Source organism: Zalophus californianus, chromosome 10 (assembly GCF_009762305.2).
Source record: "Zalophus californianus isolate mZalCal1 chromosome 10, mZalCal1.pri.v2, whole genome shotgun sequence".
Taxonomy (NCBI): Eukaryota; Metazoa; Chordata; class Mammalia; order Carnivora; family Otariidae; genus Zalophus; species Zalophus californianus.
The window spans coordinates 90,857,980-90,882,583 of record NC_045604.1 but is presented as its reverse complement, the minus strand read 5'-3'; the positions used below and the strand labels follow the sequence as shown (position 1 = coordinate 90,882,583).

At 46.6% G+C, this 24,604-nt stretch overlaps 1 protein-coding gene across 1 annotated transcript in view; it reads left to right on the top strand.

The window, feature by feature from the left end:
- The window catches only part of EEF2K (eukaryotic elongation factor 2 kinase), a 60,379-nt gene extending 39,880 nt beyond the window's left edge, over positions 1 to 20,499 (top strand). The window contains exons 10-18 of the mRNA XM_027611747.2: positions 406 to 607; positions 2,300 to 2,367; positions 5,915 to 5,992; positions 6,861 to 6,923; positions 7,992 to 8,126; positions 8,283 to 8,471; positions 11,881 to 12,005; positions 15,862 to 16,040; positions 17,363 to 20,499. Of these exons, the coding sequence (XP_027467548.1) occupies positions 406 to 607; positions 2,300 to 2,367; positions 5,915 to 5,992; positions 6,861 to 6,923; positions 7,992 to 8,126; positions 8,283 to 8,471; positions 11,881 to 12,005; positions 15,862 to 16,040; positions 17,363 to 17,472 (1,149 nt within the window). The 3' untranslated portion in view covers positions 17,473 to 20,499. The remainder of the gene's footprint in view (positions 1 to 405; positions 608 to 2,299; positions 2,368 to 5,914; positions 5,993 to 6,860; positions 6,924 to 7,991; positions 8,127 to 8,282; positions 8,472 to 11,880; positions 12,006 to 15,861; positions 16,041 to 17,362) is intronic.
- Positions 20,500 to 24,604: the final 4,105 nt, after the last annotated feature.

The following is a 24,604-nucleotide window of genomic DNA, read 5'->3' as shown; positions in this document are numbered from 1 at the left end:
TGGACTAGACTTGGACCTGGCTCTTCAGGCACCTTGCTGTGTCCAGGATGTGCCCACCCCCTCTGCCATTACCTTGATCAGATACAAGAGACGGTCGGCAAAGACCAACTTGGGATTCTGGATGTATGCTGTTAGGTATTCCCCAGTTCAGGGCTGTAGAGTGTGGTCAGCACTTTGGGAATGCTGGCTGGCTTTGAGCTCCTGTGCCAGATGCCCCCTTATAGAGGCCTTCGGGTTAACCCCCCACTGATTATTTTTAGATTTCCTGCTAGTCCCTAAACAGGTATGTATGGGAGCTATGGATTGAAAGGGCCTCAGGGTTCAGGTGAACAACATGCTACTGAAAGAGTCCTTCACTCCCCAGAAGGCTCCTGTGTAACACGGGTGTCCCTGTTAATTCTCCAGCAATCGGCCAAGACCATCTTGAGGGGGACAGAGGAAAAGTGTGGGAGCCCCCGAGTAAGGACCCTCTCTGGGAGTCGCCCCCCCCTGCTCCTTCGCCTTTCAGAGAACTCTGGAGATGAGAACATGAGTGATGTGACCTTTGACTCTCTCCCTTCCTCCCCATCTTCGGCCACACCACACAGCCAGAAACTGGACCACCTCCGTGAGTGATGTTTCCATCCCTGGTCATCATGCTTGAAGGGGACAGGCACCAGAAAGAACACTGCTAAACTGGCTTTCACTTTATGTTAGAAAATCAGATATGCTAACCAAAAAGGGTCATGGCCCAGATGGTTTTACGAGTGAGTTCACTGGATAAATTTTTAAGACACAAGTCATCCGAATGCTATTAAAACAACCCCTAAAAAATAAATAAAAAACAAATAAAACAACCCCTATTTTAGAAAACAAGGTAACATTTTTCATTGTGTTTTCTGAAACTAGAAAAACCTTTATACCCAAATTTAACAAAACAGCAAAAAAAGAAAACCTACATTTCAACCTCACTTATAAATAAATACACAATACAGAAATTCTAAATTATGAGCAAAAACCAGTAGTATCCTAAAAAAATACTGTCATAATCAAATAGGGTTTTTGCAGGCATCTGAGAGTTGTTCAACATTAGGAAATCAATGAGCATCATATGAATAGGTCAGAGGATGAAAACGGAATCCTTATTCCCAAAGTTGAAGTGACGGAGTTGGCTGATGATGCGGACATGGGGTCTGCAGGAAAGAGCGTAGGCAAAGCTGACTCTCCAGGGTTTTGATCTGAAGAACTTCAAGGGCCATTTACGCAGTTGGGGGAGTCCACAGAAGAGCAGAAAAGGAAGATTTTGGTGTCTAATGTCAAAGAAGCCTGTTAGACGTTTCCACTTAGAAGACCTTGGGTATAGTTTGAAACAGGATTTGACAGACTTTTCTTAGAAGGCCAGAGGGTAAATCTTTTAGACTTTGTGAGACATACAGTTTCTGCATTAGCAGCATGAACATGGCCATAGACAGCACTCAAATGAATAGGCATGACCCTGTTCCAATAAAGACACTGCATTTCATATTTCATGTAATTTTCCAATATCTCAAGATACTACTCTTAAATTTTTCAACCACTTTAAAATGGAAAACCATTATTAAAAACCACATTAAAAAAGGAAACAAGCCGGATTTTGCTGTGGAAGCTCAGGGCAGGAGATAGAAACTGGGAACCACCAGGAAGGAGGTGGTTGGTTTTTAAGCCATCTGAGGCTTCCCCAACCTGTAGGTGCTCATTGGGTCCTAAATATACACATGGTTGTTGTTCCTTCACACCTGCACCTCCTTGAAGGCCAACCATGGCCCAGGTACGTGTGCTTCTAAGCACATTGCACAAGTATATTTACATTGCAACTTTGAGGAGGCACAGAGGTCAAGCTACCTGCTCAGGACCCCACAGCTAGCAAGTGGCAGACTGAATAATTTTTTTTTTAAGATTTATTTATTTATTTGAGAGAGAGAGAGAGCAGGGGGAGAGGCAGAGGGAGAGAGAGTCCCAAGCAGACTCTGCTAAGTGAGGAGCCTGACATGGAGCTTGATCTCACGATGTTGAGATTATGACCTGAGCTGAAACCAAGAGTTGGACACTTAACCGACTGAGCCCTCCAGGTACCCCAATTCTGAATAAGTTCGTGAGGAAGCACTGTAGCCCCCCACCCCCAGGGGCTGACAACATTCTTTTCCCATTTTTGCACCTTCTTAAAAAAATTTAAAATGAAAAAAGGCCTGGTGGCTGGTGCATTCAGCTCTAGGCTGTAGCTGGTCTTTTAAACAGTTCTCCTGATGGAGCCGGTGCATTATCTCTGTTTTCTCTTGCCCAGAATGGCCTGTGTTCAGCGACCTTGACAACATGGCACCCCGAGAACACGACCATCTGGACAACCACCGGGTAAGCTGGAGAGGGACCAAGAGAGCAGGGCTGGGAGCAATGGACTCACCCAGTCAGGACCAAGGCTGAATCCTCAGATCCAGAGGCGGGCAGCCTAGGTCTACTCTGGGCACTGCCAGGGGGCCAGAGGAATGCAGATAACTCTCAGCCTCCTGCCCCAGGCAGTGGTGTTCTCTGGGAAGAGCTGGCTCCGTCGCAGTTCCCAGAGATGGTTAGAGAAAAGGGAATCCAAATTAGCAAAAGTGCAACCTTCTGGTAAATGCTGAGTGAGCTCAGCCCTGGACTGGTCTGGCCACATGCCTGTGGATAGCTGCCCTGGGGGAGGGAGCTATCCTGGGTTTCAGACGAGTAACTTACAGCACAGTCCGATGGGATGCTCTCAGGCTGGATAAACAGGACTGGTTTCCAGCAGCCTCTGACTGATCCGTGGTAGGAAGCTGAAGGCATCACATTTGCATTCATGCAAACTTATATTACAGTGTCAAAATAAAAAACTCCTAGGAATTTTTGGGGCACCTGGGTGGCTCAGTTGTTAAGCGTCTGCCTTCGGCTCAGGTCATGATCCCAGGGCCCTGGGATCAAGCCCCGCATCGGGCTCCCTGCTCCGCGGGAAGCCTGCTTCTCCCTCTCCCACTCCCCTGCTTGTGTTCCTGCTCTCACTATCTCTCTCTCTCTCTCTCCCTCTGTCAAATAAATAAATAAAATCTTAAAAAAAAACAACTCCTAGGAGTTTTAAAAACAGACTTTGCAGAGAGGTCACCCTTGCACAGACCTCAGGTGCACTTGAAGCTGCACCCTGGGATTGCTCCAAAGGTTCAAGTTCACTCGTGACTGCTTTTCAGAGTTTTCGAGTGGAAGAAAGAAATAAGAGGAGCTGATGTTATGGAATTGTCACTATGGGCAGATGCTATTTTAAGAGCTTGATAGATACTCTCCTTTAAGCCCCAACAACCTATGAGGTAGATATCATTTTTTATTCCTTTTATAGTAGATTTCAATCTAGACTTAGAATAAATTTTAGAATTTCACAATAGCTCACACATTCTCATCGTTGAAAAGGAAAAGGTCCAGAAGATTCGTAAGGTGAAAAGCCTGTCTCCCATCAGTCCCTCAGCCACCTGCTCCTTAACCCCGATCTCAGCAGCTGCCTGGGCAATGCTCTCATGATCCCTGATTTAGAGATGGGGACACTGAGGCACAGAAAGGTTCAGCCACTTGATGGAGTCACGGTTCAAATCCAGGCCATCTGGCCTCAAACCCACTCTGTACTGCTGTACTTTGCTTCTTTTCTCCACCTTGGAGTGGGTATTCTCCCCATTTCTCAGATGAGGAAACAGGTTTGGAAAGGTTGGCTGCCTTGCCTGGGGTCCCAGAGCTGGGAAGTACAGAGTTGGGGTATGAGTGAGCTCTCTATTGCTCAGCTTGGGACTCAGTCCAAAGGGTGGGAGGAGGGGCCCAAGGTCGTGTAGTGGGTGGGGTGTAAGGAGCCACGAGCTTCTGGGTATGGCCTGCCCTCCATTTTAAAAAAAACAGCCTTTCACTCAGCACACCAAACACTTCAATCGACTATCTGTAAATTATATCTCAATTTTTAAAATTGAAGTATTTTTTTTAAAGATTTTATTTATTTGAAAGAGAGAGAGACAGAGAACAACCAGGGGGAGAGGCAGAGGGAGAGGGAGAAGCAGACCCCCAGCTGAGCAGGGAGCCCAACATGGGGCTTGATCCCAGGACACTGGGATCATGACCTGAACTGAAGGCAGACGCTTAACCATCTGAGCCACCCAGGCGCCCCTAAAAATTGAAAAAATTTCTAAAAGATTTTATTTATTTATTTGATATTTGACAGAGACAACCAGAGAGGGAACACAAGCAGGGGGAGTGGGAGAGGGAGAAGCAGGCTTCCTGCTGAGCAGGGAGCCCGATGCAGGGCTCGATCCCAGGACCCTGAGACCATGACCTGAGCCAAAGGCAGACGCTTAATGACTGAGCCACCCAGGCACCTCTTGAAATATTTTTTTTTCTTTTATTTATTTGACAGAAAGATACACAGCCAGAGAGGGAACACAAGCAGGGGGAGTGGGAGAGCGAGAAGCAGGCTTCCCGCAGAGCAGAAAGCCCAATTCGGGGCTCGATCCCAGGACCCTGGGATCATGACCTGAGCAGAAGGCAAATGCTTAACGACTGAGCCACCCAGGCGCCCCTTGAAATATTTTTTAAAAAAGAAATCAGAATAGCCTTTCAGTTCACACAGAACAAAAGCCTTGGGGGAGATAGAAGAGAAGTCTATAGTGCTTCTAGAAACAAGGGCAGGGCCTTTTTAGGATATGTAGCTCCTCGGGGTGGCAGGATCCCTGGTCAGACCAGAGGCTAAGGATTCCTCTGTGTATGTTTTCATGGCTCCTGCCTGTCTAGGAGAGGGATCCATTAATGCTAGGTGACACCAAACTTCTTTTAAATATGTATTTCTTTAAGTAAAAGAAAATGGCTTACTATAGAGAAATAACAAGTACGAATTCACAAAAGTGGTTTTACCTGGAGCAGGAAAGGGATGCAGTTGGGAGGAGCACACAAGAGATCTATATTTTAATAGTAATGTTTTAATTTCTTTTAAAAATAAAAGACCTAGGGGAGCCTGGGTGGCTCAGTCAGTTGAGTGTCGGGCTCTTCATATCAGCTCGGGTCGTGATCTCAGGGTCATGGGATCAAGCCCCGGGTCGAGCTCTGTGCTCAGCACGGAGTCTGCTTGGGACTTTCTTCCTCTCCCTCTGCCCCTTCCACTTGTTTTCTCTCTCTCTCTCTCTCTCAAATAAATAAATAATCAGTCAATCAATCTTTAAAAATAAAAGATCTGAAGTAACTAAGGCCTAATGTCAGGAGCTGACAAAGCCAGGTGATAGGTGCACGGGAGTTCATTTTAGTATTTTCTGTTCTTAGTGGCGTGTTTGAAATATTTCTTAGTAGAACGAAGACAGAAACATAAAAGTATGAGCTGAATAGTGATGCAGGTGACATGCAGATACGGCCGGAATTGGACGCTGTAGGCAAATGACTGAAGTTTTAGAGATTCTGAACTATCTAGAAGAATAAAAAATAGTGGTTTTGGCGGAGGACTTCATTGTTATGAATATTGCTCTCAGTGCTACAGTGTGTCCGTGGGTACATAGCTCATAAACCAGCCTTTGTTTTTCTGCTTGTGAAATGGGTGAGCTACTCTTAATAATAGCACTTCCTGTGATCCACGGTGGGTAACACTTCACTTCATCCTCATCTTTGGATATAGGTGCTATATGAATCCCGTGGCTGAGGAAACTGCTACCCAGGGCCCACAAAGCTCAGACTTGAGCCCAGACAGTCTGGCTCCAGAGCCCAAGCTCTCTGCCACTACTTTGTACTACTCCCTTGTCACCCAACCAGCAAGGGCAGGGGGAAGAGAATGTTAGTTGAGGTGACAGGACAAAGGAGAGAGAGCAAATGGCTGGGAGGTCCAGAAGTCGCCACCACTCAGAGGACCACTGAGACCCCTAGGACCATCTTCTCTCCACAGGACTCTGAAAACAGTGGAGACAGTGGATACCCCAGTGAGAAGCGGGGTGAGCTGGATGACCTAGAGCCCCGCGAACATGTAAGGAACCCCCAAGGAAATGAGACCACAGTGTTCTATTGCCTCATTGTCCAGGAGGATGGAAAGGTGGGGGGGAAATGTGAGTGGGTCTTGAGAACATAATAGGTAAATGGATACATGAGATGATTTCAGATAAAAATAAATGCAGGGCAGAAGATAAAACAGGATAATGTGGACTGAAAGTTTAGTAAGGGGTCAAGTATGGGGGATTAGACAGGGTTGAAAATGTTGGACGACTCTTATGGGGAAGCTGGAACCTCTGGTTATTGGGTAATAGGTCAGAATGGTGCTGGAGTAGGTGGGAGGGTCCAGCTCCACACGTGGTATTCCGGCGTCCCTGGGGAGGACAGGTTTCCAAGGGAACCCAGCAGCATCCTGGTGAGGGTGGCTTCAGCAGTGTCTTCCATGTAGAGCTTTTGCCATGTGCCAGAGTTGAGTCTGAGCCTTCGCACCAGTCTTGCGGGCAACCCTTTGGTCTCAGCTTTGTTACTGCAAGTAAGACTGTCATGGGAGCTTTGGTAAGAGGAAGGAGGTTTTCTTGGAGCTCGTCTGCCATGATCCTGTGCCTTTGACTCATTTCCGTCTGTGCACACAGAGAGAGTGAGGGCAAGGCTGTGGGCACACCAGCACATAAGTCCTGCTTGTTACCCAGCATCCTCTCTGCTTGGCACATGAGAGTTCCAGCTGCCCTTCCTAAGGGACAGTCCTGTCCCTCAGGAGGAGAGTCCCTGGGAGGAGGGTCCCCTGGTGGGGGGGGCGGTGAGGGGGGCTGGGCCTGTCCCCTAAGAGGTTTCCCCTGGAGGGGAGGTGGGGACCGGTTCTTGGGAGGCAGAGCCGCTCTGTGGCTCATCCTGTCCTCCTCCCTCAGGGCCACTCAAACGGTAACCGGAGGTACGAGTCAGACGAAGACAGCCTGGGCAGCTCCGGACGGGTAATGTGCCCCGAGGCATCCTTGTCATGGCTGTGTGCTTGCCTTCTCCAGCCTCCGCGGCTCCTCTCTGCTGTCACTGCTGCCTGCCCAGGCGCCTCCCACACCAGCTAAAGGAAGATTTTGCAAAGGAGCCAATCCTCTTGGCAAATACTTTTCGATCCTCTGGCTTGGGCGGGGCCCTGGGGCATCTGTGGAGAGGAACAGAGAAGAGCAGGAGAGCCCGTCCTGGAGGGGCAGGTTATAAGGACCACAGCTCACATGTCAAAGTAATGCCCACATAACCTCATAGCATTAGTTAACTTGTTGCAGCCACCTAGTGAGACAGGCTAACATTATTCATCCCCATTTTGTGTATGAGAAAACCGAGATCTTAAGCAGCTTTCCCCAGGTTCGCCGGCAAGTGTTTCTATGCAGATCATCTACACCACGCACTATTTATTTACCGCATGGGACGAGGTCTCAGCGTGGTGTGGAGCAGGGTGCTTCAACCATGGTGCCGCTGACATTCTGGGCCGGGACCGTCTTTGTCATGGGGGATGCCGTGTACGCGGCAGGATGTTTAGCACACATGGACACGCAGCTACCTGGCTCTGTCCTGCAAGGACCTTTGGAAGAGAGTGTCTTTAGCTGGGAACATGTTGTGTTTTCAAAACCCATTCCCCAAAGCATCCTGTTGATGCACAGAGGCAAGCGGAGTGGATTTGCTGCAGGGTCTGAAGTCAGACTTTTCTGGTGCTTTGTATGGGTCACAGGCCAAGGGGGCAGCTTAGGGTCCAACCTCCCCAACCAAAGCCTGCTCGATAAATGAGAGAGAAACACTTTGAACTGCCACAGTACGTCTGCTGGCCTTTGTGCTATGATATTCCCTCAGCGCCCACAAAGTGGCAGGATTTGAGGGGTTAGAAATGGAGCCGTGTTTGTCCAAGAAGATTTGACACCTTAAGGGTTTGCTCCCTGCCGCTTGCCAGCCAGGCTTGTGCAGTAGGAGCGGCCGACAGCTGGTGATGGCACCTGCGCCCCCGCCCCTCATTGCCTGGCCGGTAAACCGGGCCCCGTTCTCTCCTGCAGGTCTGCGTAGAGAAATGGAATCTCCTCAACCCCTCCCGCCTCCACCTGCCGAGACCTTCCGCCGTGGCCCTGGAAGTGCAAAGGCTTAATGCTCTGGACCTTGAGAAGAAAATTGGGAAGTCCATCCTGGGGAAGGTACCAGCGATGCCCGTCTCAGAGCCCTCTTGCCACTGACCCAGAGCCTGGCCCACACTTCTGCTCCGCTAATTGCTTCCTCCTGCAGGCTGGCTGGGAGGCCCGGGGGGTGCAGCTGCCCAGACAGCCCGGCCAACACCCAGGTCTGTGTGGCAGGTGCATCTGGCCATGGTGCGCTACCACGAGGGTGGGCGCTTCTGCGAGAAGGACGAGGAGTGGGACCGCGAGTCAGCTGTCTTCCACCTGGAGCACGCAGCTGACCTGGGCGAGCTGGAGGCCATCGTGGGCCTGGGGCTCATGTGCTCACAGCTGCCCCACCACATCCTGGCCGACATCTTTCTGAAGGTGAGGGGTGGCGGGGACCCAGCCACGACGGGGGTTCAGTCATCATCCTCCCCGTCCTGCAGGTTTGTGCATGCCCCAGAAACTTCCTGAGCACCAGTTTGGGGCTAGGCACTTGCTGGTTAGCTGAAACTGGTGGCATTGGGCTCTGCCCCTGAGGAATGAGTACAAGGTGACAGTTTCCAGGCAATTACAACACGGTGTGATGGGAGAAGCAGAAGATACTGGGGGAAGCAGGTGGGGAAGGGCCCCGAGTGGGTGTCACAGGGTCAGTGGAGGCTTCCTGATAGCAGGTTCCAGCTGGGTCCCCGGTAGTGAGAACAAAGCCCGACACACAGTACATACTCCATGTACATTTGCAGAACAGATGAATAAGACCTCTGAGTTAGACCTAAAAGCTGAGTGGGAGTCAGCCAGGCAGAGTGCGGGAGGTGAGCCGTGAGCAGAGGTGACAGGACGGTCAGACATGAACAACTTTGCTGCATCAGGTAATAGTTTTAAATACTGAGAAATGTGTCTTCGATTTCCTGTGCCAGTCACCGTGTCATGATTACAGAAAGTTTAATCTGCATTATCAATATTTTCCCCAACCCTTTGTTTTCACCAAAAAGAAAATCAAACTCTGATCTGTAGAGGGGCGCCGGGCTCAGTTGGTGGAGCAGGCGACTCTTGATCTTGGGTTGCCAGTTTGAGCCCCATGGTGGGTGTAGAGATTACTTAAAATCTTTAAGGGGCGCCTGGGTGGCTCAGTTGGTTATGCATCTGATTAAGTGGTTAAGCCTTGATTTCAGCTCAGGTCACAATCTCAGGCTTGTTGATGGAGCGCTTAAGATTCTCTCCCTCTCCCGCTGCCCCTCCCCTGCTCTCCCTTTCTAAAACAATAAATAAAATCTTTAAGAAAAAAAATTCTCGATAACTTCACAATAGGCTGGCACGAGACTGGAGAGCCAGCTCCAATATAAAGCTGCCTTTGGCCTGTTCCCCCAGCATCCGCCTCCGAGCCTGGCACAGAGAGGATGCTCAGAAAGATCTGAGGCCTGAGTAATCTCGGAGCCCAGAATGAGTGGTGAGCGGCCAGGACTGGGGGGAAGTCTCTTTGTGACCTCAGGCTGTTTACACATACCACACCCTGGCAACCTTGTAAAGGGATTGAGAAGCCATTTCAGTTTCCCCATCTGTAGGCATCCCGAAGGCCTTTCTCTGGAGGATGGACTCTGGCAGCTTCCCCTAGCAGGAGTGGGGTTGGACAGAGCTTTGCGGTTAGGAAAGGGCAGGCAGGAAGGAAGTGAGCTGTGTCCCAGCAGGCTTATAGCTTAGCAAGTAAAACAATGGGCATGCGCCCTAGAAGCCACTGTGCGCTCTAGAAAGCCCATCACCCACTTTCTCCAATGCCTCCTTCTTTTTGCTAAGACATTCATTTATTCGGCACATGGTTTTTTCTTTTTTTTTTAAGATTTTATTTATTTATTTGACAGAGACACAGTGAGAGAGGGAACACTAGCAGGGGGAGTGGGAGAGGGAGAAGCAGGCTTCCTGCCAAATGGGGAGCCCAATGTGGGGCTCGATCCCAGGACCCTGGGATCATGACCTGAGCAGACGCTTAAAAGACTGAGCCAGCCAGGCGCCCCTGGTACATGTTTTTGAGAGTCTCAGTCTCCTACACTTGGCACTGTCGTAGGTTCCTGCTCTCATGGAGCAAACTTTTCGGGTGGGGAAGGTTGTAGTACAGACCGTAATTAACAAATAAGAATCTTTCCAACAGAATTAAAAATAACTAGCCTTTATTGAGCACTTCCTGTGCCGGGCATTGTTCTAATATGCTGGGGAAAAAATATGACGGAGTGTGACAGAGGGGCTGGATAGAACTCTCGTGTTACGATACAGGTTCTGGCTACAGGGGAGGCTGAGAAATGTAGTCTTTAGCTGGTCAGCCATGTGCTGACAAAAATATGGCAGAGGAGAATGGATATAGGGACAGCTGGTAGTCTTCTGGAAGCCCAAAGGTTGAGAAGGGCCTCGTGGGCTGATACGAGGGTTTGGGATTTGTCTCTAAGTGAGGTAAGAAGCCATAGAGCTGCTTTTGATAGAGTACTGTGACCTGACTTGGTCTTGAAAAGCGTCTCTATGGCTTCTTCGATGGAAAGGATCTTGGGGGAGCAGCATGGAGCAGGTAGGAATGGGCAGTGTTGGTGGGAATGTAAGATGGTACGGCCACGGTGGGAAACAGTTGGGCAGCACCTCCAACGTCTAGGCATAGAGTTACATATGACCCAGCAATTCTACTCCTAGTATCTGCCCAAGAGAATATAAACACACAGGTACCTGGGTGGCTCAGTTGGTTAAGCGTCTGCCTTCGGCTCAGGTCATGATCCCAGGGGCCTGGGATCGAGCCCCGTATCAGGGTCCCTGCTTGGCCGGAAGCCTGCTTCTCCCTCTCCCACTCCCCCTGCTTGTGTTCCCTCTCATGCTGTCTCTCTCTCTCTCTCTCTCTGTCAATTAAATAAATAAAATCTTTAAAAAAAAAAGGAAAAGAGAAAATAAACACAACTGCATGAAAACTTGTAACAGATGTTCATAGCAGCATTATTCACAATAGCCAAAAAGTGGAAACAATCCAGACATCCACCAACTGATGAATCAAATGTGGTATATCCATACAATGGACTGTTATTTGGCCATAAAATTAACAAAGCACTGATACATTAAAACCTTTATGCTAAGTTAAAGAAGCTAGTTACAGTAGACCAGGTAATATATGATTGCATTTATACAAAGTGTCCAGAATAGAGAAATTTCTAGAGACAGAAAGTAGGCTAGTGGTTACTTAGGGCTGGGTGGGATGGGGCATTTGGGAGGTGACGGTGGAGGGGTATGGTGTTTTGGTTTCTTCTTGGGCTGATGAAAATATTCTGAAATTGGTAATGGTGATAGTTGCACATTCTGTGAATATACTAAAACTCACTGAATTGTGGGTTTAAATGGATGAATTGTACAGTATGTAAATTATATCTCCATAAAGCTGTTAAAAACTTTTTAAATTAAAAAATAAAAATAAGAACTTTTTAAATAATGGAAGTGGGGAGCCCTACTGGAGACAGGAGATGATGTGGCTTTCTGGAGGAATCAGAGCAGATGGGGTATAGTGAGCAAGAGTGGGCTAAGCTGGGGATGCCCGGGTGGCTCAGTCGGTTAAGCGTCTGCCCTCGGCTCAGGTCATGATCTCGGGGTCCTGGGATCGAGTTCCACATTGGGCTTCCTGCCCAGTGGGGAACCTGCTTCTCCCCCTTTCTCTCTGTGTGTTCTCTCTCTCAAGTAAATAAAATCTTAGGAAAAAAAAAAAAGAGTGGGCTAAGCTTCCATTCCTCCCTGCCTCATCTCTGTCTCTCTCCCCCTCTTTGGTTTGTATTGACAGGAGACAGAAGAGAATAAAACCAAAGGATTCAAATACTTACTGAAGGCAGCTGAAGCTGGCGACAGACAGTCCATGATCCTGGTGGCTCGGGCTTTTGACACGGGGCAGAACCTCAGCCCAGACAGGTACTGTGGTTGTCGCTCAGGTAGAGCTGTGGGATCTTGGGCTGCAGGTGGGGTTTCCCCTCAGTATCAACACAGACCCGGGTTCCGGGCTCGGCTCCCCCAGTCCCAGTCTCCTACTGTGGACAAGATAATTCACCTCCCTGATCTCAGTCTCTTCACAGTGCGAAATGGGAATAATTAAAGAACTTGTATCCCAGGGTGGTTGTGTGAGGGTTAATTGAGATGGATGCCTGTAATTCTCACTGTGCTTGGCAGATTCAGTGTGAGATAAATGACGGACCTCTTAGCCATTATGTGCAAAGATTTGCTTTTGATCCAGAGTGGTTGTCCCTAGAGGGTAGGATTAAGGGTAATTTTAGTTTCCTCTTTCTACTTTTATTTTTATTTATTATTTTTTAAAGAAACTTTTACTTATTTTATTTTATTTATTTATTTATTTATTTATTTATTTTTTATTTATTTATTTTGGGGGGAGGGGCAGAAGGAGAGGGAGAGAGAGAATCTCAGACTCCCTGCTGAGTGTGGAGCCCAACGCAGGGCTTGATCCCATGACCCTAAGATTGTGGCCTGAGCCGAAATCAAGAGTCGGTTGCTTAACTGACTGAGCCACGCAGGCGCCCCTCTACTTTTATTTTTATTATTTTTCACTTCTGAGAGGGAGAGGAGGGAGTGAAGTGAGCTCCAGCGGTGATTCAGGCCTGGTGTGAGTTCCAGCATGGTTCTGAGTCTCCTGGAGGCTATGACTCCTCAGGTGCAGGCACTTTTCTAGCTGTCCCCTTAGGCTGAGGGGCCAGGACTGGTTTCTGCAGGGGGAGGAAGAGAGGGTGGCCCAGCTTCACCTCATCTCCTTGGCTTAGCCAGTGGGAAGTCCCAGAGGTCCCAACAGCAGAGATCATTTGGGGGAATTGAACTGGTCATGGGACCCATTGCTCAGGCCTGTGGCTCCCACTGGGTCCCAGCTACCCCTCCTGTCCTCAGGAACCCATGGCTTTATGGACAGGAGCAGGGTGGGCATGTTCATTGTCCACACCTACAGGGTTGGAGCAGCCTGGAACTTCCCGCCTCTTTGGGTCAAGGTCTCATCTCCCCCACCCCACCCCCGGGTTTAGGGAATGTAAGGACTGTCACTGTGTCATATCCAGCTCTCAGTGTCTAAAATGTCTCGCTATGTGACATCCTTCCTGTACTACATATCACGCAGCCCAAAAACTGACCAGATATCTACTATATGACAATAATGCCCCCTTCAATTTGGACTGTACCTTCACATATCTGTGATTTTATCTCACTGAGAGCAAGAGCCGGGTCTCCTGCATCTCTGTAATCCCAGCGCTTATTGTGGGGCCTGGCTTACTAGATGAATGAATGAACCAGCGCTTCTCTCTGCCACAGATAGGGCAGGTCTTTTTAGCCCCAGTATATATGGGTGACTCAACTTGTTCTGAGAAGTGAAGGGACTTGCCTGTGGTCAGATAGCTAGCAAGCGACGGGGCCAAATCCCGGGTCTTCTCCCCTCTCCTCCAGTGTACTATGCACCAGCCTGCTTCTCAGTGGACTCAGCTATACTGGCGTGGAGAGGAGGTGAACAAAAAAGGCATGAGACTATTATGTCAGGTCAAATGCCAACATGTATGGCTCCCATTGATTGCAGTGGGGGAGCCCGGCATGCTGGAGCTGGGCACTGAAGATTTGTCTCCAAGGTCCTTAGGAAGCCTTTGCTCTGTGTGTTTTCTCCTCATGCCTTTTGTTTACGTTTTATTCGAGATGATAGTGTTTTGTTTTGGTTTTGATTTGTTAAAAAATTTTTTTTAGATTTTATTTATTTATTTATTTGAGAGAGAGCACAAGCAGGGGGAGAAGCAGACTCCCCGCTGAGCAGAGAGCCCGATGCGGAGCTCGATCCCAGGACCCTGAGATCATGACCCGAGCCCAGGGCAGACGCTTAACCAACTGAGCCACCCAGGCACCCCGTTAAGAATTTTTTAATATTAAGGCATATGCTTCTCTTTAAAAAAAAAAAAAAAACTATTTTTCAGGGATGGCTGTGATCACTGTGGGGGAGGGGAGGCACATACTCCACTCGATGACCATTGTTACTGGGTTTGGGGCAACTGGTTTTTTAATATTCGTGTAGTTAAATCTATCACAATTTTCTTTTATAGCTTCCACTATAGTCATTTTCTTATTCTTCTTCCTCATTCCAAGCAGTTCCAGCCTCTTCCATTCAGGGCGCGTTAATTAAGGGCCAGCTCTGGGTAAGGCAGGGCCCTATGTAGGCCCAAATTTGCATTTATGTGGTTTCAGCCTTCTCAGAAGTTACCACTTAACACGGGAAGGAAAAGTCATTGGAAATTCCGAGGCAGGGTGGGCACCCTGACCGCTGGGTGTAGAGTCGGGTGGGGGTGGGCAGGGAGAGATTAGGCCCTTTCTCCTCTTTCCCGTGTAATGCGTTTGGGGCACTTCTGCTTTGCCCTTCTAGACCGGGGAGGGTCAAAGCTGAAAAGAGTGAGATCACGTAATATAGCGGCTTCCAGTCCACCGTTAAAACCCTAGTTTGTTGGGTATGTCACCGATAATTTTCAAATGATTTGCCCTTTCTATGAAATAAAATGGAATCAGTGTTATCTCCTGAACCCCATGCCAGCCAGCCACGTGTTTACGTTTATTCCTTCAGCAGACATTGAGGGAGGCTGAGCTATTTGCCAGGCCCTGGGAATGCAGCAGTGGACAAAGCAAAGTTCCAGCCTTCTTGGAGATTACGTCCTAGCCAGGGGAAACCATGATAAACAAGTGAATAAGTAAACAGGAGAATTATAGATTGAGGTGATTGTAGGAAATGGGGTGTTTGGGAGTGGTGCCTCTGAAGAGGTGACATATGAGCTGAGGTTGGGGGGATGAGGAGTCAGGTATGGAAAGACAAAGAGTGAATGCTCCAAGCGGAGGGAGCAGCAGGTGCAAAGGCCAAGGGGCAGACAGGGTCTGACATGTTCAGGGTAGAGAAGGGGGCCCAGCCAGTCTGGCATGGAGGGAGGTTAATGGGAGCGAAGACAGGTGGAACCAGCTCAGGTAGGGCCTCAGAGGAGAGGCCAGCAAGTCATTGGAGCTGTGGCTCCTGGAACATTTCGCCCATAGACTTTCTTATCTGCATCTCTCTTTCCTGATGTGCTATAAATAGGTACTCACATGCTTAGTTAGCACACTCCAAGAAAAAGAGCCCGCTGCCCTGTTTGCTCTTATTTCATGTTGTTCAGATGTCAATGGAACCTGGTCTGCCCTTGGGGGCTTGGCCGTTCGTGTGCTATAGTAGGGAAAAAGAGTTGAGGGTAGAGGGGCAGAGCCCGAGAGAGAAGCCCGCTATTCTGGGGAGAGCTCTATGTTGTGCTCGAAGGAGAGACAGAGCTGGCCAGCACAGGCAGAGCAGAAGATGGGGCTGAGTGACTGCTGTTAGCTTGGATGGTTCTAGAGGCCTTGGCAAAGGGTTCCCCCACCCACCTCTTCTCCTGCTTAGTCATAGGGCGGATTGGCTGGTGTCCCAGCTACTGCTAATGCTAGCCCATAGAGTGATTTTGTACAAACTAAAAAAAATGCCCCCTTCCTCAAGATACTCTACATCATCTGTTGGAAAATTGTGTACTATACCAATCTTGCTGGGGAAAGCTAATTGACTGCTATCTTAATATATAAATCTACAATGTGAATGGCACCCCTTAGATATGGTAGCATTGGGTACTATGGGTCGTGAATCATAGGTGGTGGCCCCCCTGGGATCCCTGACTTGTCCGTCCTGCTCACGGGCCTCCGCCCTCCTGCCTGTTGCCATGGAAACCTCTAACTTGTCTTTTGTATGTCCTGGAAGGTCCCAAGACTGGCCAGAGGCTCTGCACTGGTACAGCACAGCCTTGGAGACGACAGACTGTGACGAGGGCGGTGAGTATGATGGGATGCAAGATGAGCCTCGGTACACGCTGCTGGCCAGGGAGGCTGAGATGCTGTTCACCGGCGGCTGCGGGCTAGAGAAGGACCCGCAGAGATCAGGTAGGGCCTGACTGACCTGCCCCTGGGGGCGGGCAGGGCTGGGCCGGGAGGGACATAATTCCTGTCTCAGAGGGAATTACAGCAAGACGCAAGTTGGAGTCTCTTCTTTCATTGGAGAGGAGAAAGATTCCTCCTGGCTCTGTGTGCCCACATGGTGCTGGCTTAGGAGGGAGCTTTATGGAGCTGATATGCAGATGAACATTTTTATCTTAATGGTTACATGTTAGGAGTTTGGTATTTCAGCAGTTTTAAAAATTGAACTGACGTTTTCACTCCATAAAAGTCACCATTTTTAAGTGTATGGTTCAGTGGCTTTTAGTATATTCATCATGTTGTGCAGCCATCCCCACTATCTAATTTCAGAACATTTCCATCACCTGTTAGCGGTGACTCCCCCTCTCCCCTTCTTTCTAACCCTGGCAACCACCAACCTACTGCCTGTCTGTATGGATTTTCTTGTTCTAGATGTTTCATATAAATGGAATCATACAATATGTGGCCTTTTGTATCTGGCTTCTTTCACTTAGTGTCATGTTTTCAGGGTTCACCCATGTTGTAATGGGTATCAGTGCGTCATTCCTTTTTATTACCAAATGATATTCCATCATATAGATATACCACATTTTGTTTATCCATTCATCAGTTGATCTGCACGTTTTATACACACACACACACACACACACACACACACACACATATTTTTTGTTACTCCTGATTTTGTAGGACAGGCCTAAATTTAAAAGTTTAAAAAAATTTTTTAAAGGTGGTATATAAAAAAAAACCTAAGCAAATAATAATACAATTCTATAATCCCTTATTTGAAATTTCTAAGTCCAAAAAAACTCTGAAAACCAAGTGTTTTTGTACACATTGCACAGATTTTCTTGGAAGCAAAACCTCTCCAGAACTGACACAAGGCTGTTTATAATCTTTATTTCTTCCCCTTTCATACTTTCCCCTCAATGAGTCTTGTAAAAATCCTCAGTCTGATTCTCATTGGCTCAAATGGAATCCCCCGCCCACCACTAAGCTAATCACTGAGCTCATGGAGGTGGCTTACTCTGATTGGCTGTGCTTAAGTCTGGATGTCTGATTGGCTATCAGTGGAATTCCTAAGGCCTGGTGCGAATGGGAAGGGTGCTTTGATTGGCCAAGCTTGAATCAGGTGCCCACCCAGGTTCCACGCAGGGTGAGGGGATAAGGAGTAGTTTGGGTCTTTAAAGGAATCTTAGTGTGCTGTTCCCAGGGAAGGGTCGGGGGACACGGGGCTGGCAAAACAACAGGTGGTTCACCTCTCTGTGCCCCACTTTGCTCTTCTTCAGGTGACTTGTACACACAGGCAGCCGAGGCAGCGATGGAAGCCATGAAGGGCCGGCTGGCCAACCAGTACTACCAGAAGGCGGAGGAGGCCTGGGCGCAGATGGAGGAGTAGCTTGCCAGGAAAATCGCTGCCGGCCAGTCCCAAGCAAAAGGGCTAAGACATGGGGGCGGGGGTGGGGGTGGGAAGAAGACTTACTGACTTATTTAGGGTTTTTTTTTTTGGCGGGGAAGGGCAAGTATTTTTAGTGTGTTGTACATCAACTTTTGTATTTCGCTTTTTGACTCTTGAAAATGTCTTTGCTATTGACGAAGACGCTACAGCTGTCCCTTAGGGCAGCATCTTGGGGAGTGGGGATTGAAAAAGCAGCCCAGTGAACCAACATATCATTTTGAGCTTTTTTTTTTTTTTTTTTTTGGTCATGAGATCTGAGAACGTGCTTCTCTGCTATGGATAAAAAAATTGGGCTTTGGGCTTGGCTCACCAGCTTTTTCAGGCTGTACTGAAATGAAATCTCAGGCCCACAGAACTTGTTTCCTGAGTTGTGATGAGGAAGGTAGAGTTGCACATTAGCTTTCTATGGGATGTGTATTATCATGACTTAGTGCAAAGCCTTACTTTTCAGAGCATTTGGAAGCATGATGGCATCCTTCTGTAGATGTGAGATTGCAGGGTACCCAGGCCCCTTTCCGCTGTTGGCAAAGGCCTGCACACCGACCGTTTGCTAATCTTGTAGTTTAATTTCCTTCCCGAATGCAACTGATTTTCTGAAATACAGCCAAATTCCGTTTTTTTTAGCATGCTTTCTACAGTGGGCTTTATAAAACAGGTTTAATTTTTTTGTATACACACATTTACTACCTCTAACTTCTCCATCAGCTAGTGTGGAAGTGGGTGCGCCTCAAACCTTTTACATGTAAGAACAGCAATTTGGATTTGGAGCCTTTCCTCCAAGCCGACATATACTTCACATCTCAGTGGCAGCATCCATAGTGTAACTGAAGTATCTTTGTACAGTGTCCCTCTGTGTTTTCTTAGGATCTGACCTTCGTATGTAGGCTCTGTTCCCCACCCCCTGTCCTTGCCATTTGCTGCTTGAAGCTGGGCTGCTTTTCTTGTAAATTGCAGCAGTACCATTTCAGCAGCAGCCCCTTGAGATTTATCTAAGATGTTTGAGGATGAGAGGGCAAGGACTATAAGCACTCATTAATTCCAGTAGTTTCCCTAGGGCCAGGCTGTGGCTCTGTATTTAATGAGCTTTCCCTTTAAAAGGAATAAGATTTAATATCAGTATGATTTCACCTGGTGTGTCAAGGCAAAGAAAACACTGCTTTGATCAAGCCCAAGTGCTAAAGCAGCCTTTCTGTGTTTAAAAATCAAAACAAAACAAAACAAAAGCAGAATGTGACATACAAACCATTCTTATCTGTCCATTATAACAGCTCTTTCAACACATTACTGTTAAGTGCTGTGGAATTGTGAACCTGTGCCAGCATTTGAACCTTTGGTTCCAAAGTTCAGAGTGTGCACTAGGGGAAAAAATCAAGCGGGCTCAGAATTACCCTTAGAAAAAATCCTTTACCCAGTCAAGAAGTTGGCTTGCGTTAGGTTTTTTGTTTGTGTGTTTTAAAGCAGTGCATATAGTTAAATTGCATATGGTTAATGTACTCGAGAAGCAGCTTGATTGTGACTTATCTCTTACCTCCAGTAAAGGGCCAGATAGTAAATATTGTAGGCTTTGTAGGTCCTGGGGTCTCTGTTGTAACTACTCAGCCCTGCTGTTGTAGTGAAGAAACACCCAGGAACCGTACTTAAATGAATGAGCTTGGCTGATGTTCCAATAAAACTTTATTTACAAAAACAGCCTGCCTAGGCAGTAGCTTACAGACTCTTAATTCTTGAGTAAGGGTTTCTACAGTATGTCCTGAAGGCAAAAGCTGTCTCAGTTTTTCAGCTTTCAGTGCTCAAAAACACAGTGCCTTAGCAGAGTGAGCACTCGAAAAATGTGTGAGCAAATGGAGAGCCAACCCTAGTCACAGCACCTGATCTGTGGCTCTCAGTCTTCCAGCCACTCAATGATTTGTTGTCTGAATTGACTGGCAATGTCAGTCCTCCAGTTCCAACCCACCCACCTCCATGGCCTTAACTCAGCCAGCTTCTCTTCCAGGGGGCTGTGATGGCTTGGATAGAGAGCTAAGCAAATGCTTATTGAGGACCAGTGAAAGTCAAGTAATCTGCAAGATGCTGAGATCTTTCTGAGCCAGTAGGAGAGCTTATGCTACCTTCAAAACCTAGTTTTGTGCCTGCTAAAGCTGGTTAGAGCATCTTTTTTTTCACAGATTCTGGGCATGCAAAAACAAAAGACAAAGAACCCCAGGACATTCCAGCCCAATTGGGAAGACATCAGAGACCATCTTCAAGGGCAAGTAGCAGGTGGAGGTCCAAGAGATCAGCAGAGTCTGGGATATAGTCCCGTACCTTCTGACATAGATGGAGAAACCAAGGTTTTGAAAGGCAGACTCTCACAGTGACCGTGCAGGTTAGCAGCTAGCTGCCGCTAGGATTTGAAAGCTGCTGTTATTTAGAGGATCCCAGGGATAAAATTTAAAATTAGACTAGAGTGTCATGTCCCTTTCAGGTTTGCTATTGTTTTGTTGTTTCCTTTTCTTTTTTTTTTTTTTAAAGCAGACTTACATCCATAAAGGATGTAAGAATGAAAAAAAAAAAATCCCAACCCCAGGGCATCTGAATATCCCTGCACCTCCCCTCCCCTGAGGCATTGTGGGAATTGATCATTAAATGCAAACTGGGGGAAGCAAGCCCGATAAAGTGCCCTCATTATCTTAGTGATTTCCTTTCATCCCAGCACATTTGTCTGCTGTACCGGACATGATTTACAAATCGACACGTTTCCAAAGGCATACGCAACTTGTGTGGGGGGGGGGGGGGAAGGAGACAAAATATACATATTCTCCGCATGGATTTGTGCCCTTTAGTCCTGTTTCTAGTCTCAAGGTAACCATTTAATCTAGACGAGGTGGACCCTGGGTGGGGCCCAAAGGAGAGTCCTGTGTTACCAATTTATTTTTGCATATGTATTCAGTTCCATATCGTCTTTTCAAATAAAGTGGTTTCTTTCTTTCCGGTCTCAAATTCAAATGCCTCCTAGTAACAAGGGACGGAGGCTGCTTGGATGAAGCAGCTGGGTGGTGGGGGGCCCAGGCCCCATCTGAAAGGAGCAGCTGGGATTCAGCTCCAAGTGATTGTCACCCCGGGAAGTGCGTGGGCGCCATGTCACCCCATTTTCCAATCTTTCAAGAGCTGCTGAAATTTTTTGTTAATGCAAGTTCCCGATTTTTAATATTTCTAATAAATTCTAATTTTTTAAAAAAAAATTTGTCTAGATTTGGCCTTATGCTGTCCTTTTGCTTTAAAGTATGTGAACCTCTTTTTTTTTCCTGATTTTTCTCATCCATAAAACAAAGGATAATCTTTGTATGTTGGAGTTGTCATCTGCCACAAAGAAGATAATGCATGTTAAAGATGCTTTGTGATCCAGAGCTTAAGAAAATCTTGGTCACTGGTATGATCGTTTGGTTTCAAACTAATGCTTTTTTAACTTAAAGAAATTTGAACATAAGCATAGTACATTGAAGTCACACGCTTAGGTCCATTGGCTCCTGAGGCCCCACTGAAATGACAGGAAAGAGATTTTCTTAATGGCAGAAGCTCATGAGGCTAGAGAGCAGAGGGATCATAGTTGAATTAGCACTGAGAACCCCGCTGCCCCCAAAGGCTGACGCATTGGCACCAGGAACCTCTGGAAGGGAAGGGGAAGTGAAATGGGGCTAAAAATACAGGGTCAGTTGAAAGACTTAAAGTATCAGACTACTAGACCAGCTCACCTCCCCATGTAGCCAGTCGGCTGCTGGTCCATCACCCTGCAGAAGCCTGGGAGGCCAGGCCAGTAAAGAGTCCAGCTACGCTACAGAAAAGAAGGTTAAGGGGAAGTTTCCATATTGGTTCTAGAGGCTTCACCAGCCGCCTTTTCCTTCCTGTGCTGCCAGACGTTGGCAGCTTGACTTTGACCCTCCTGGAAGAAGGCAGACAACTGGAGAAACCCCTAGAGAATCTGTGATGAACTACTTAAAATGTCCTTCCTCCTAATGAAACTGGCTGCAGGGAGCACCTCACTGGAAAGACCTCAGCCACCCAACCCCACCCACATCCACAGGAATTCCCACACCTTTTAGAGCCCCATTCTTCTTCTTCTTCCTTTTTTTTTTTTTAAGATTGATTTATTTAAGAGAGAGTGAGATGGAGAGTACAAGCAGGGGGAGAGGCAGAGGTAGAGGGAGAAGCAGACTCCCTGCTGAACTGGGAGCCCGATGTGGGGCTCAATCCCAGGACCTGGAGATGGTGACCTGAGTCTAAGCAGACGCTTAACCATCTGAGCCACTCACGTGCCCCTAGAGCCCCATTCTTAAACTTGAATAGCCAATCAAAGATCCCTATGTAAGGATCCATAAGCATTTCATACAAAAGACACTAGAACAAACCAACAGAAGAAACTATCTTGGAGCAAACAAAATGTAGGAAGAAGGAAACCTGAAGAAACAAAAAGCTATGGTTAATTTCCTTAGCTAAGATATTGCAGGGGTGGGGTGCCTGGGTGGCGCAGTCGGTTAAGCGTCTGACTCCTGGTTTCAGCTCAGGTCATGATTTCAGAGTCCTGGGAGATCAACAGAGGGTCCTGAGGTCGAGACCCACGTCAGGTTCCAGGCTCAGTGTGGAGTCTGCTTGAGATTCTCTCTCTCTATCTCTGCCCCTCCTGCTCATGCTGTCTCTCTCTAAAATAAATAAAATCTTAAAAAAAAAAAAGATACTACAGGAGTCCTGGCTGGCTCAGTGGGTGGAGCGAGGCACTCTTCATCTTGGGGTTGTGGTTATGAGCCCCATGTTGAGTGTAGAGATTACTTAAAAATCTTATGATGGACTCTGAAAAACAAACTGAGGGTTCTAGAAGGGAGGGGGGTGGGGGGATGGGTTTGCCTGGTGATGGGTATTAAAGAGGGCACATTCTGCATGGAGCACTGGGTGTTATGCACAATGAATCATGGAACACTACATCAAAAACTAATGATGTAGGGCGCGGGTGTGGCTCAGATGGTTAAGCGTCTGCCTGCAGCTCGGGTCATGATCCCAGGGTCCTGGGATCGAGTCCCACATCAGGCTCACTGCTCCTTGGGAGCCTGCTTCTCCCTCTGCCTTTCTCTCTTTCTCTGTCTCTCATGAATAAATAAATAAAATCTTAAAAAAAAAAAAACTAATGATGTAATGTATGATGATTAACATAATAAAAAAATTTAAAAAAAAATCTTAAAAAATATTTTGCATCCACAAAAAGAACAGATGCAATTCTAAAAATTCACACAACAAAAGAGCTCTTGTAAATTGGGTATATTCTTACAGAAATGAATAACTTAATTAAAGGGTTGGAAAATAATGGAAGAGATCTCCCAGGAAGTAGAATATCAATGATGTCGTTTTTGGGAGTAGTGCTGTTGGAGTCCAGAGCCGAAGGCCAAGAGAGGATCCTTGAGATGTCTTCGGTGGGAAAAAAAAAAAAGGTGATTTTATTAAAGCCTGGGGACAGAGCTGCTTCTGCCCAGGGATTGTGAGGAGCAACTGATTATACACTTTGGGGTTGGGGGAAGTAAGGATAAGGGAAGTTCCAAACGGATTTTCATCTGCTAAAGAAGACTCAGAGGATACGGAGGTCTTGCTATTGTCAACCCAAGGTTGTTTTTCCCTCTAGCAAGAAACATTAAGACAGTTGGGAACTTTCTGGAGGAACCATTATACTCTGCCTGCCTCAAGTATTTGTCAATGGTCTGCAGGTTATAAGGGCATTTAATTTTATCTACACTTCCCTCTGCCTTTGTTTCCCACATCAACAAAAAAACCCAAAAAGATGAAAAATGCGAGAGAAAATTCTAGATGTCAGAGGAACAGGCAGACTCAGCTGTACACTCTTCTATAGTGAAACACTTAAAATGTTACCACTTTTGCGGAGAAATTAGGTAAGAACAGCCTAAGATTAGATATGTACAGTTTTTGTTTTGTTTTTTAAAGATTTTATCTTTAGGTAACCTCTATACCCCACACAGGGCTTGAACTCACAACTCCAAAGCCAACAGTCACATGCTCTTCCAACTGAGCCCTCCAGGTGCCCCTGTATGTGTGGTTTTTTAATGATCTTTCCCTTGGCCATTTAAAATCTGGGACCAGAGTTCTAAGATCTTATTTTCATAGATAAGATTTTCATACAGGCTTTTAATAGAAATTGAACTTGCATGTAGATATCATTGTCATTTTTACTGAATTATATTTGCCATGTGTTAATTAAAATTTAAAGAAGTGAACTCAGTCCTACCAGTATACAAATCATTTAGCAATAAGCAAATACTTTCACTGTAATACAGTGAGGGTTCCAGAAAGATTTAGTTTCTTTCCTTCTACCTTGACGTACTTACAAGTATTTCAGGTTACCAAAAGGAACTCCTAAGTCTGGTTAGGACTGGGTCTGGTATTTTCCTTTTATGAGCCATTTGAAACATCCACTTGCTTTTCTTCCTACACACTTCTTTCTGACTTAATGCACATTTTCAGTTTTGGGGTTGGGGGAATTATATACTATTTATTTAGTTTACAATTATAACTAAATATAGTAACTAAATAGTAAACTAAATAGTAAACTAAACTATTAGTTTACAATTATAAACTAAATTCTAGAGAGTTGGAGCTCTTAATATTAAGTAGTATCTACTGGGGAAAAAAAGTGTAACAGTCTTAATTAAAGAAAAAAATTTTAATCTAAGAGCCTAACTTAGGAGTTTGACAGAGTAGAGGGGAGAGACTCTTAAAAAAAAAAAAATTCAAGAATATTTCTTGGAACTGAAGGATGTATGTTTTCCAGAATAACAGGGCCCATGACTACCTAACACAATGTATAAAATGAGGCCTATGCCAAGATTCATCTTCATGAAATTTCAGAACACCAAGGACAAAGGATCCTGGCAGCTTCCAGAAGGAAAGAACCAGTTTCATACAAAGGATCGTGAATCAGAATGACATCAGACATCCTCTCAAGAGTAACATTGGAAGTTGGAAGATGATGCCTTCTAAATTCTGGGGAAAATGCTCTTAACATACATTCATATGCTTAAACTATTTTCAAGTATAA